The 13,500-nt window shown below is 40.9% G+C and overlaps 1 protein-coding gene across 3 annotated transcripts in view; it reads left to right on the forward strand.

The window, feature by feature from the left end:
• Nucleotides 1–11,957, forward strand: part of LOC128715451 (poly(rC)-binding protein 3) — a 48,072-nt gene extending 36,115 nt beyond the window's left edge. For all 3 annotated transcript variants that reach the window (XM_053810351.1, XM_053810352.1, XM_053810353.1), the window contains one exon: nucleotides 11,757–11,957. In XM_053810351.1, coding sequence (XP_053666326.1) covers nucleotides 11,757–11,841 — 85 coding nt within the window. In that variant the 3' untranslated portion in view covers nucleotides 11,842–11,957. The remainder of the gene's footprint in view (nucleotides 1–11,756) is intronic.
• Nucleotides 11,958–13,500: the final 1,543 nt, after the last annotated feature.

The raw sequence follows: 13,500 nt of genomic DNA on the forward strand, positions 1-13,500 counted from the left end.
GTGTTGAAGTTCCCTTAAACAAATCCCGGCGTTTCCGGCTTACGAAGCGAGAGAGAACACTTCTATCCAATCCACCAAGAAACCAGTATACTAGTACACCATCCCGACGAAAAATCCCGGATCGAGTCTTTCCTTTCTTCCACGATAACGAACAAAATATTGCAATCATGATCCCATCTCATTGCCATTACTATCATTACTATTAACACCACTAATAAGATAATAGTACCCACTTCCATACTCTATTACCACCCACATATGGAGATGGTGAAATATCAAACGTTCGGTGGAGGTGCTTATTCAATGTGATTGTTTACTGACATAAAGTTGAGGTTTATAGCTGTGAACGTCTTGTTTTATGCCAGAATAAACGCAATTACTCCGGAGATTAGTGCAAATGACAAAAATGTGTCTGTAAATGTCTGCATACATTTCGTTTGTTAAATGTAGCATTAACAATAAACCTTTGGAAACAAAATGCATTTTCGTCGTCATCTATTGTCTTTGCCAATGTTTGTTTTAGTTCTGAATCAGTGTACAATCCCATTTAACATCCCAACTTCCAAAATTATTATAAATTATTTTTAAACTTTGAAGTAAAACGATACAGCAAATGTGCATTTGCATGTATTCAATGTATTTGCAATGAAGAAGAGAATTTTACTGTTCGTGATTTGTTTATTTAATTTAGCTTTTTCATTCAGTCATTTTTACATTTCAACATTTGTTCAATCATTTATTTGATATTTACGTTTTTTTTTCGTTTTATTTAAACATAAAGTTCGTTTAATAAAATGTGGTTTTCATATAGATATTTATTAAAGCTTCCATTGGATTTTTAATATTCGAATGCCGTGATTTAAAAAAAATGATTCTATTTACTTTGCGGGCGCGAAATGAAATAGCGAAGTGTGTGAGCCTTTTGATTTATTCGCCTTTCATGTGTTTCCTGTATGCAGCATTTATCAGTTTCATTTCTATACGTCCCTTTTTGCAAGCTTATGATGATTTAATGATGATGAATGATTCTCATTATTAATATAACACATGGTTACCACCAATGTACTGTTTTCTCCAGGGCCAACTATTCGCAATTCGAAGAGATTTAATTGGTGAGGAACTCACAGTTTTAAAAATAATAAATATTAAAATTAAAATTTATGATCACATATTAACAGAGTAACCTTAACTTAGCCATTTGCAAGTGAGCATGAATTGTTGTATGATCTAATGCATTGATCTAAACGTACCACAGATAAACGATTAACAATCCTCCTTTTGTGCTTTTTGTAATTATTTTTCGAGTATGCCACCCATCAAATCTGCTAACTTGTTACAATAATTTAGCAAGAATGTAATTAAAAAATATTTTTTCTGCCAACGGGCTACGGGTCTGCAGGAAATTCAGGCCTCTGATTTAATCTTAAATGAATAAACCATTCATGCCTCCAATACCTCGCACAGCTTCGCATCGATTTTCTTGTTTGCGTGCTATCCTGAGATATGCGTTCCCTCTGGCCATTCCCTCCTTCATCATCCCGACGATGTTGGAAAACCAGCCGTCTCTTCCTTCACCATCGTTTGCTAATCATATCGATGCTGCTAGTGTCCTTGATGGACACCCGCACTGCGCATCCTTAACTCAATGCTCTCCATTACTAAAACCCTCCGATAATGATCGTATCGTGCATCACAACATTGGTATATTCTTACCTATACCAAGAACACAAACATCCTCCCGGAACACAAACCAATCGCCACTATCCTTCTAAACAATCAACTTATTCTCCGCTGTCCTGGTTTCAAATATCTTTGTTCTGTGTTTCTATCAATATATCTACCAAACGATCCTTCCGTCCGTCCGTCCGTCCGCTGCCTCTAAATATCCTTTACACTTTTCTTTTTCTACTCTTTCTCTCTCTGTCTCTCTCTCTCTCTTCTCAAACCTAACAAACTTCCTCCTTATCCTCCCACAGCGTCGAGCTTCAGAAGGCGAATTTAGGTGACGAAGCAGGTGCCGCTGCTGCGGCCACGGCCCAAGTGACCGGTGCACAGCCGGCCACGGCCGGCATCGTACCGCCATCGGCAGCAGCCACGCTTACCGCGGCGGCATCCGCAGCTGCAGCGGCGGCCGCCAACCAGGGCGTTGCCGGTGCGGGCGCGACCGGTGCGAATGCGGCCGCTGCTGCTGCGGCGGTCACAAACCCGCTGGCCACCGCCATACCGTTGGCGCAGCTGCTGGCCAAACCGGGCACGCTCAATGCGCTGAACAGTCTGTCGGCACTCGGCAGTCTGACCGATCTGCTCGGCAATCTGTCCAGTGGGGCCGCCGCGGTAGCACCGATCCAGACGACCGGTGTTAATCGGCCCAAGACCACGCGTATGCGCTCTCCCAACACCAACAACAGCATGAACGGTGACAGCAGTAAGAAAAGCGAACGCAATAAGTTCAGTCCCTACTAGAGCTAAGCTGTCGTCCTGGACAGATGAGACACAGGGTAGTGAGGTATCATCAGTACGTGCGGTTGTGGCGGGACGACAAGAGGGGAACAGCCACAGACTAGTAGAGCAGAGAGAGGAGGGAGCAGGGCTGGTAAAGGGGAGCGTGAGCGTGGGCATCTCTCGTAACGCAAATAAGACAATGTAACGACAGAATTTACACATTTTCATAAGCACCTGGAGGGCATGAGCGAATGGAGGAAAAAAAAAGTTAATACTACCAAGCAGGTAGCAATGCTCGTAACTACATCTTACTGCTAGAAGTTAAAGAAGAACTATCGTCGGTAGGGTAGGTTAACGATGGGGGTTCTGCTATTTAGGATGCATTATACTAGGGTCATACACTGTTAGTACTAGTGTAAGTGACTGAGTTGATATATAAGATGTAGGATGGTCATTGAAATTTAAGCGAACATTAGCGGGGTGCACACTGCAACCATGTCGTGCACGGCAACATACATACATACACGGATTCATTTTAAATGGTTTGTCGAATAAGTTTTAGAAATAGCTCTATAAAAGGCATGATGAACTCTAACTTGGGAGACTCGTTTTATTCACAACTCGTGCGTATCGTTATACGGGAGGAATATCGAACAGAGAAACCGATGGTTGTAGTTTTTTTTGTTTACAAAAGCAAAAGCGCAAATATCTTCCGGCAACCTTAAAACAGGAATAAAAGACCTATTACAATTTGTAGGCTTCGGTTATCATCCTACGTTAGGTTTGCGGAGAGGATTGTGCTAGGATGATCACGCTTACGGCGCAAACAGTTGTAATTTTTATCCTTTTAATTTTAAACGTTGCTGTACTGCCCTAGGGGAAATGATTCAATTAGCAGGCAGTTCATTACCGCTAACAGAAAGTTTATTGATTGCATGGATTATTTGTTCAAACAGATAAAACGTACAATAGTTCTTCATTTTTAATCAACTTAACTTTCCGTTTTGCCTGGCATTGTGGAGTAGACTGTTTGTTTGGTTAAGCAATATTCCAAATACTGTCGACCCTAGAACGGCAAACTGCGAAAAGCTATTTGCTTTATTTTAATTGTGTTCCGCTTTCAATATCCTTCCTATCGTACATCCACGGAAATTGTTGTCGATAACCTTTTGCTGTCTCTGCGTAACTGTTGCTGTCTATCCACGGTGCCATTTCTGATCTGGAGAAAGTGGAAACAAAGCATGAGCAAGTATGCGAGACAAAAATACTTGCGCTAAACGGGGAGAATTGTTATGTTGCCGTGCCCTGTTAGCCTAGACGACGATGTGGATGGGGCTTTATTTTTAGATATTAATTCGATAAGGACTTTTAAACTTTTGTTTTTACCCATTTTTCAATACTCTTTGTGTGGCATAGCCTGGCTGGAACGTACTCAATCGCACGTTGCTGCTAAATAAAAGTGTTTCGGCGTATTTCCGTAACATGTACATGGGATGAAGTAATGCTTTTTCCATTAACATCCGCGAACAAACTGCGAAACATTATATGTTGGGTTCAGTACAGTACAAAAGGCTGATAGTGATGAAAGGCCCATGGTTACGTTCAGAACGATAGGAATAGCATCAAACACATCGCAACGATGCAAACATCCGTACCCCCAAATCCCGGGCCACGCCGGTTGGTGCAGGCGATGAGAAGAATACCCGTTCACAAGCGCAGAACTGATTTTGCGTTGGATTAATTTTAAACCATCTGCAAATTTGTCATTAGTTTTTTGTTTTCGTTTGCTTGTTTGTGGTTTATTTTTCGCTTTGTTTTAATTCTACATTAGGTTCGGCGCTGCTCCTTTTTGCCTTGGTTGCAGAGCACCGCTGCTGCACGTGCTAAAAATAAGCAGCTTCACATCCAAATTCGGCTCTTTGGTGGGGCAATTTGAAGAAGTCGCTCGATGGGCGAACATCTTCCTGCGCGTTCCCGCAAGTACGTTTAATCCCAGACATTTGGCGAAGAACAGCAGATTCATGGTTGGGTACTTAGATATATAGACAGAATAGAGCATACTATGCTGTGTAGCGTGAGTGCGGCCTTGGGACGAAAGAACAGACGATTGCCAACCGGAGGACAAATACCGCTCTCTATCTCCAACACGATGCCATTCTATTGATGTGTGTGTGTGTACCCGTTGTGTGCGAGAAAAGAAAAACCAAGTAAAACGCAGTGTTATATCGTAATTTCGTTCCTCTGTCAACAGGACGTATAGCACCCCTTCCCCTAGCCAAATGCCTGCGAAATGATTCGAATTTTAATTTCAGATTACTGTGGCTATTTTTAGTGGTGTTAGTTTTGCGTTAGTTACTTTGCACTAACACACCACATAGTATGTTCCTCGCAAGCCTGCACGAGTCAGATGCAATCAGTCAGCCTGTCACATGTGCAGCGGATTGGACCCGGCAAATGTTGTCGAATGAAGTGCGGGGGGTGGTAGTTCACAGCAAGCAAAGCAAGGGGTAGCAGTTGTCACCATCGCACGCGTCAGTCATCCCTTGATCGCATTGGAATTAAATTTGCCACAGCCAGATTTGGAAACCCAGCAGTCCTATTTTGGGTCCCGTACCATACTGCGTTGCGACCGGATCAAATTAACACCCCGTAGGATGCGTATGTTTGTACGGTTTAATGGCCTGCACTTGCGCTTGGATAATTATACCGATAGTTCTGAAAAAAAAAAAATGCGTTCGCTGGAATTTCGATGAACTTTGTATGCGAATGCGTGCATCGTATTGCGATTTTATAGCTCCTGCTAACAGATCCGTACATCGTAGACAAGGGAAAAGAGCCTTTGGGAAATGTTATCCAACTTTGTTCTTGTCGTGCATTGTTCTGCTTCGAAAATCGTTCTTATAGAAATTAAAGAGATACCGAAAGAATCTCTTGAGCTCAGCAAATAAGGTTAAATTTTGTGAATAAATTAGAGCTTAACTAGGAAGAATGTTTCGTATATGTCAGTAAAGTTCCAAAATCTAAATTGGTTTAATGTTTGGCTTATGTTTGGCTGTACAGCCGTTGGGGTTCTTGGCTAGCCTTGCCCAACTGATCTTTGTCTAGACCGTAACTGTGACTTGAATTTTACTATTTGCTATTTGACCAACCCTAAATCTGCTCTCGATTAAGTAACGGTATAGTGTATCCCTCTAACGATGTGACCACACATAGTGAATTCCCGCTTACAAAAGGCAAGACATGCATCCTAACCGATTTCCGTTGTGTGTAAACGCACTGCAAGAAGTATCACGAAATATAGCGGCCACAAGAGTTTTTCAACCGCTGGCAGAAGATCTTTGAAACGAAATGGCAAATGCCGCAAGGTGTATAGTACAAATATTCTAACCGCCGGAGCAGTTAAACACACAACCCGCAGGTGAATGTCGCGCGATTCCATCGGACCGCAAACCAGAGATTTAAATGACATCAGTTTGAGCAATCGTGCTCTTCGTTTATGTAATGTTTTAGTGCAGAGTTTTAATTGGCATTGGCAAACGTTTAGAGTACTGTAAACCCCCAAGGTGTGTATAGGTAGCCGGTAAATTGCACCGCAGTGCAAAGAACTAGGAGAGCAAATCGATAATTTGAACTTAACAACTATGCAGGCACAGGCGTAGCCGACTTTATGTTAAGGTTTTAAAGCAAAGGTAGAAGAATTTCAGTTAACAATATTGTGTGGAAGTTTGTTTTTGAAAGCATTAAACTATACTGTACTTGACCGCCCATGGTTAAGGAGATTCGAAGAAGGATATCAGAATGGCCAGCTAAGGCAGACGAACCGCGAAAAAAAAAACACGTATCCATTGTAGTTTAAATAAGAATGTGCTCATGATTACAGCATTATCAATAATACAGACTCTTGATTCGCAAATCACTCAAGTTTTACCTCTCTATACAAACCATAATAATACACAACAAAACCACACATACTTACGATTTTACGTGTCTCTTGAATAACTAGATCCCGCCCCGCGCAGATTAAATGTTCTACTTCGTACAATTCATTAACCCCGTCAATGCACTTAAAAGCGGAAGGAACGCAGACACAGTCGAACCGGGGTTGAAGACGGAACACACAATTTACGTATTATTCGTTTGCAAGCCAAAAAGTATATCACACCTCTTTAGACAATTTAGTCTATAGTACTTGTATTACACACAGCAGTTGTTGTTTAGATACGTTCTATAAAGAAAAATGGATCAAAACACGATGAGCCAAGATGAATGACGGCTTTAGTACAGTAGCGATTGAATGCCGTGGAAAAATAAATAGAATATAGCTCCCCCCCCCCCCCAGCCAGCATAGCGTCAGCAGCAGCAAAGGAAGGAATCACACACTTATTACAACCACATGTAGCTCATTGCAAAAGTACAGTTTACTGAAGGACGGTTAGAGCAATCTGCCCTCTTAATAAAGACTTCCAAAAACAGTATGTATAATCGAAGCAAGGTAAACGTCAAGCGGCAGGAGAACAATTCGAAACGAATAAAGGAATAGATTTTGAGTTAAGTCGAACCAAAAATGTTGACAAGCGTTTTTTTTTTCGCGTAGCCAGGTAATACAGATTTGTATTCTTTATACAGCTTCTACTTCGAGAGAATTCAGATCAGCTAGCAATGCGTAAACGAGTATATCTCTAACACTAGAAAGAGGGGAAATGTTTCAATTTAGTTGACAAATCCCAACAAATTGAGTTGGAAATTAGAAGTGCCGTTTACGCTTGCTAGTGTTGTGCCAGAGTGTCGCGACACTCGCTCAAACATCTGCTCCAAACCAATGAAGGGAAAGACTAGTGTACACTAATGCAACTCCTATTTCAGCTCCACGCTCAGCGCTTCGATTTGCGATCTCTCTCTGTCGTCGTCGCCATTCCGCCTGCGACGATCAACGCGGGAAAATTCGCCTTCTTCAACGAACAAATGGGAAATATCCTACACCGTCATCTCCTCATTCAAAGTTCCACAATTCCGTTCGTTCCGATCAAACACACACACACACACCCACCTCTCTTCTACCGCACCGAGTGTGCCACCACCACTCTTCTAAAACCTTTAATAAATGTCCACAAAAAAAAACAACCACAGCATATCTAGCATATATATATAAATGTCCCCCCTCTCCCCACTTTGTTTGTGACCCCCGATGTATGTGCGTGTGTGTGTGTGTGTGAAGTTATGTATGTGTGTGCGCGCGCGCCAATATCGGATGTATCCACCATCAATCTCCACATCACCAAGAGACAGAAAGAACAGCAACCAACCATGTCCTTGATGGCAGTACCAATCCAAACCAATTAAAAACGCATCAAATCCTGCTTCCATTGCCAAAAACCAACTAAACTTCCTAAATTCATCAAACAAAACAAGCAAGCCTAAAGCACAAGCACAAGCAAGCAGTCCACCGCACACGCAAGGGTGGTTGTTTTGCGAAAGCGTAACATCCACATGGATGATCGATAGCAACACGCGCGCGCGCCTCCTTTATTCGCAAGATAACACCGATAGCGCCTAAAGGGCTACTAATAAACACTACTGTATGTGTGTGTGTGTGTGCGCTTGTGGCATTGCAAACCTAACACGGCCACGGTATTCATCGTTTCACATATCGATACTAATATATATATATACGTGCTGGTCTCCAAAACTCTTCACCAAAGTATTCCAAAGTACATACAGTGGGCGCTATTTCATCATACATACGCCACCATTGTCTTGTTTTGTCATCTGTACCGTAAAGCGTTTGTTTAGTCATTTGTACCCTATCCTCGCTGTGGCAACCAACAAGCAGCATACAGAGTCAGCATCAACATCCGCCTAGCATCCCATCATCTGTGTTCCCGTTTGTAGTAATGAGCTGGATCCTGAACGTTTTGTCCCATCACAATACCACACTTCCAGTCCCAGTGCAATGGGGTGCATCTAACAGTTTTAGTAAACACGAAGCTCAAAAATGCGCCACAAAGACTCCATCACCGTGACCATCTTCCCATCGTCCGTCCGGGCATGAATGTTCACATCATATCACAAAGAATTCACATTCCTTGTCCGAAAATCAATGTCCTTCTATGTTGTGCAGTAGACAAAATATCCCAATTCCTCAACAACGATGGAATTCCATCGAGCCATTAGAAATTAATATCCATTATTCACAAAACAAACTGGGCGAACGTAATTAAACAGTCTGATAGTTTTTTGCAACCTATTACAACACATCACAGAGCTACTCGAAACCACATCTAAATAAATGTCCATTTGTGCATTACATTCCAATTAGATAATGATTAATTTCCTGTTAAATATCCTCGCTGCTGTTCGTTCGCATAAACAGGAGAAGCCGTTTCCTAACTGCATCAACGCACTAGCTTCCTGTTTGCTCCAATCATTACAACCATTTGCTCTAGTGTTCACAATTATCATCATCGTCTAATCACCAACGCACGAGAGCGCACTACTAACGCCGCGTGTGTGTTCGCATCCGTGCGTATGTTTTACCATCAATGTGCAAAACAAACAATCCGTTTCCTCTTCCCATTTTTATAGCGTCTACCAACAAGAACAACCACCACCACCACCACCACCCGTCCAACAAAATACTGAATGTGCCAATAACCAAAACCAAACCACAAACCACCATCACCACCGTACGTCCAAATAGTCCAAATATCACCGTCAAACTATAACCAAACAAACAAACAAACAAACAAAAAAACCAAGCCATGCAAAGAGTTCTAAACCCCCGGGCTCGAAACAATCCTCTCAAAGTAATCATGAACCGCATTCCTCTGGTAAGAAATTGATTATTCATATATTTTTTCCGTTTTTTCTTTACTATGCAACTATTCCTTCACTTGTTCACCATTTATATAGTACTGTTTTAGTTTGTCTTTTCAATACTACTACAGTTGCCCGTGTTTTAACCTCTTTTTTATCCTCTTTTTTTAAATTTGCAATAAGTTTTCCATTTATTAGAACACGGTAACGTTTCTTGTCTTTCCTTTTTTTCCCACGTTCCTTTACTCGTTACCTTCTTTCCCCCTTTCATTATCCTGTTTTACTTTGTGGTTTACTGAACATGTGTTATTGTATCGTATTCCTTTAGCTTCCCGTTTAGATTTATTCGTCCCGTACCCTGTAACAATTTATCTTACTTAGTTCTTGATCATGTTCCGCGATGGCCCGCGGGCAAGTTATTACCATTAACACACCATCCTCTGTGAACAGTTGCATCTGCCAGCCACAAATGTAACTACCAACAACCTGCCTGCCTACTGTCGTTGCGCAGTCGTCGTCGTCATACCATTTTCTACTGCTGCTAGCCTGTTGCGTGCGTGCGTTTGCGTTTTCCATGTTTTTCCTACCTTGTACCGTAATTCATCTAGGGCTATATATGAGCCGTCCTTTAGGAAGTTTAGTTCTCTTCTTTTTTTTTTGCTCCCCCAGTTTTGCTCTTGCGGCCAGTTTCTTGTTACTCTGTTCCAATTTTTTTTTGTTGCCGTCTCTTGTTTTAGTCGTTTTAGATTGCAATACGTGATTTTTTTTTTGTTTGCGTTATGGTTTTACAGGGTTTCGCAATGAGCAGGATAAAACAAAGACAACTTATTGAACTGCGTAAACGAATATGATATTCGCAGCAATTTTTTACTGGCTTTGTAGATTTCGAAATTGATCCGCGCGTGCACTGTTGAGTGCTTGCTCAAGATTTAAACGCCAATGGTTGTCGTGTTTTGTTTTTAAAAGTTGAACTTTTCAATCCGAACTTTTTAAAAACATTTAATATTTATCGTTTGTGGAACATATTTTTTCCTCAAATCAAGTAATATCATATTTTAACGCTAAAAATCGTCTTTACCTGCACAATATCAACAACATTTTAATTTTTTCGACAGTCGTTAAGCTGTGCGAATCAACATGCTATTTCACAGAGCCAGTTAAGTTGATTGTGTTTCGATGTCAATTGCCGTGATTGTCATATTCGTTTGCATATTTCAGTATAGTATGTTCCCTTTATCCTGTCAACTATGGAACCCCGTGTTAAGTGCATAGTTTTCTGTTCTTATTTGCCTAATTTTTTGACATCTTTATTTGCTACTATAGGCGCTTCTACATTTTATATAAAAAGCTATAGAAACCGATATCAAATGCAATCAAAGTTATAACGATCGATACTCTTAGTATTATATTATTTTTGTTTCTCATAGTATTGGCGAAAAAATAATTATGCCTAAAAATCGTTCAGTAGTTGTTCAAATTGCTCAAGATATTAAAAATGTCGAAATAGAATTTAATTAATTAATGAAAGTAGTAAAACCATAAAACTTAGTACAACAAATAAGAACTACTGCATCGCTCGTAAACTTTCAAAGTTATGCAACTAGATCTAAAGTTATAAAATATTTTCTAACTTAGCTAACCAAGTTGTTTTCATCTCTTCCTTTCGCTAGTTGTAGCATATCAGCGAGCCCTTTGTTTCAGTTTGTTTACTTTCACCTCGTTCTAGTTTGTATTTCATTTAGTGAATACATTAAATAAGCTTGCAACAACAACAAAAAATACCATAAGCTAACCGTGTGTTTTGTTAGATTCGTTTACTCTTATTAGACGTTCCACCCGCGTACAACCCGTTTGTTTTTGAAGTACTCTTCTCTACCTTATCGATATAGCTTCACACCGTATGGTACAACATTGTCACCTTACACGATGGTTACTACGTAAACTTGATTAATGAAACAAGTGTACCGAAAGATTTCATTAGTTAGTTTAATTAACAATTGTTTTGCATTGAGTGATATCAGTCTGTACACGAGCGCGCGCCACCGTTACGAAATATTTGACATTTGACGTATATAAATACAAAAATATATCATTTTTTTCTCTTTTTCTCTTTCTCTCTTTCTGTCTCTCTTTCTCTTCTTTCTATGTTCTCTTTTATCCCTTAATGTCCCCGTACGTTTTATTTCTTCTTTTTTTACCCCCGTTCCTCTCCAAATACGTGCAACCACCCCTCATGTTTTGTCCTGCTTTGACATTGCCGAAACTTGTGTTTTAATTATCCCATAAATGATCACTTGAAACCAAACACAAACAAAAAAAAAAAACTTCCCAATTGCATCATTGAACTAAAACAAAAAAAAATATTTCAAAATTTTTCAAAACTTTACCGCCTCGCAAAAATGTAAAACACATCAACCCATAAACCACATACGATCATGCAAAAAAAAAATACCTCTTTTCGCAAAACGCCACGTATGCTCCCGTTAAACGTTTACTTTCAGAATTTCGATGGAAACTGCCGGAATGCCAATCCCAGGCTATCACTACATCACCCCGAATCACATCGTCAAAGCGCCGATCCATTAAAACTTTCGCTCTCTTCTCCCTCTCAGCTTTAGAAGTGGTGATGGTGGTAGCAATGGCAGCGGCAGCAGCAGCAGTATCCTCCGACCGATGACAAACACCACGATGGCGGCAGCGGCGGCGGCGGCCAGCGTACGGAACGGCAATGCAGTGGCGGCGGCAGCGGCAGCAGCAGCTGCAGCGGCGGCCGCATCCGGACCGGGCAGTGCGGCTGGCATCGGTTACAACGGCATGACACCGGCGGTCGGCACGGTTGCCTTTCCCTTTCTGCGCTACGGACTCAACCTAGATCGGAAGTAATGTGACACATCATACATACATTAGTAGCTGGCAGTCCGACGTCTCGACTGGATGGAGCAACCGGCAGTAACATCGCGATTATAAAACTTCAACGAGATTAACTGGCGCACCATAGCAGAAGGATTCATGTTCGTTCATCGTATCGAAAGCAAGAACAGTCGAGAGGCAAGCACTTTTTTAATCATTTGTTCAGCTAGCAGAGGAAACAATTTAAGAAAAAAAAAACAGCAAGTGATCTGATAATCCGGAGTGTGCCGTGTGCCGAAAAGATACTAAAACCGACAAACTACAAAGCTCGAAAGGATCATACAATGAATCGCACTGCGGGATGGATGGGTGACTGCTGTGTGTCGCTGTGAGGACTTGTGGGAGGTAAACAGAGAGCAAAGATGATACACACATCACATCTATTTCGTATAGTTCAATTATCTTAGAATATCGGCTATATTGAAACTGATTTAGTGTTAGGGCTAAGTTTTGTGTTCTTTAATGTACATGTTTTGTTTTTATGTCCCTTTTCTCTCCCATCACCTGTGTTGTTTTTCGTTTTAGTTGTCGTCCCGAAATGTTTATACGCTTGCTGGGCCGAGCATTACATTAAAGCAGACAGTAGAATTTCAGTTCCAATTGTGGACGGTGAATATTCAACGCGGCTCTTTAGCAAACGGCAATTAGGCTAGAACGCAAGGCAAATCTCTAGGAACGCAACTGTTAGTGTGGCGTACATGGCGAATAGCGCACCGAAGCGTGAAATGCACTGTGAAAATGTGGTAAAAAAGATGCTTTAACAAAATTTCCCATTTCGGCAATGCTCTGAATGTCGGAATTAGTATACATTTGGTTTTCGTGGTGAATTAGACAGTAAATAGTTAGCTTTTTCATGTATGTTTTTTTGTTTTTTTTTTTGTTCGCGCTTTTAGAGAAGGCATTTAGGAAAAGACAAACACTGTGCCGTCGCGTTGCGGTCAAATAGTAGTAAAATAAAACAACGGTAGCGGTATCAAAGCAAAACGTAAACAAAGGGAAACACATGGAAGCATATTGTTGACAAAAAAGAAACCAGCGTACGAATGTAGGTCTATTATTATATATTTTAGTTTCAAATCGTATCACACAGGCGTATCAAACAGACGAGTAAAACGATAGTAAATGTATACGAGGATGATTACTCTATGAACGTGAAAATCTCAAAATACGTGAAAACACACACACACACACAATAACAATGTATGAAAGCGAAGCGGGAAACCCAAATGGAAATGATATAATAAGATAAAACAAATGCGAGCATTCAATGAGAGGGAAAAATAACAAGAAGATGAAAAGAAAGTAGAAAAGCAAAAATCCATATCGTGTTTAGAA

Source organism: Anopheles marshallii, chromosome 3 (genome assembly GCF_943734725.1).
Source record: "Anopheles marshallii chromosome 3, idAnoMarsDA_429_01, whole genome shotgun sequence".
Classification (NCBI taxonomy): domain Eukaryota; kingdom Metazoa; phylum Arthropoda; class Insecta; order Diptera; family Culicidae; genus Anopheles; species Anopheles marshallii.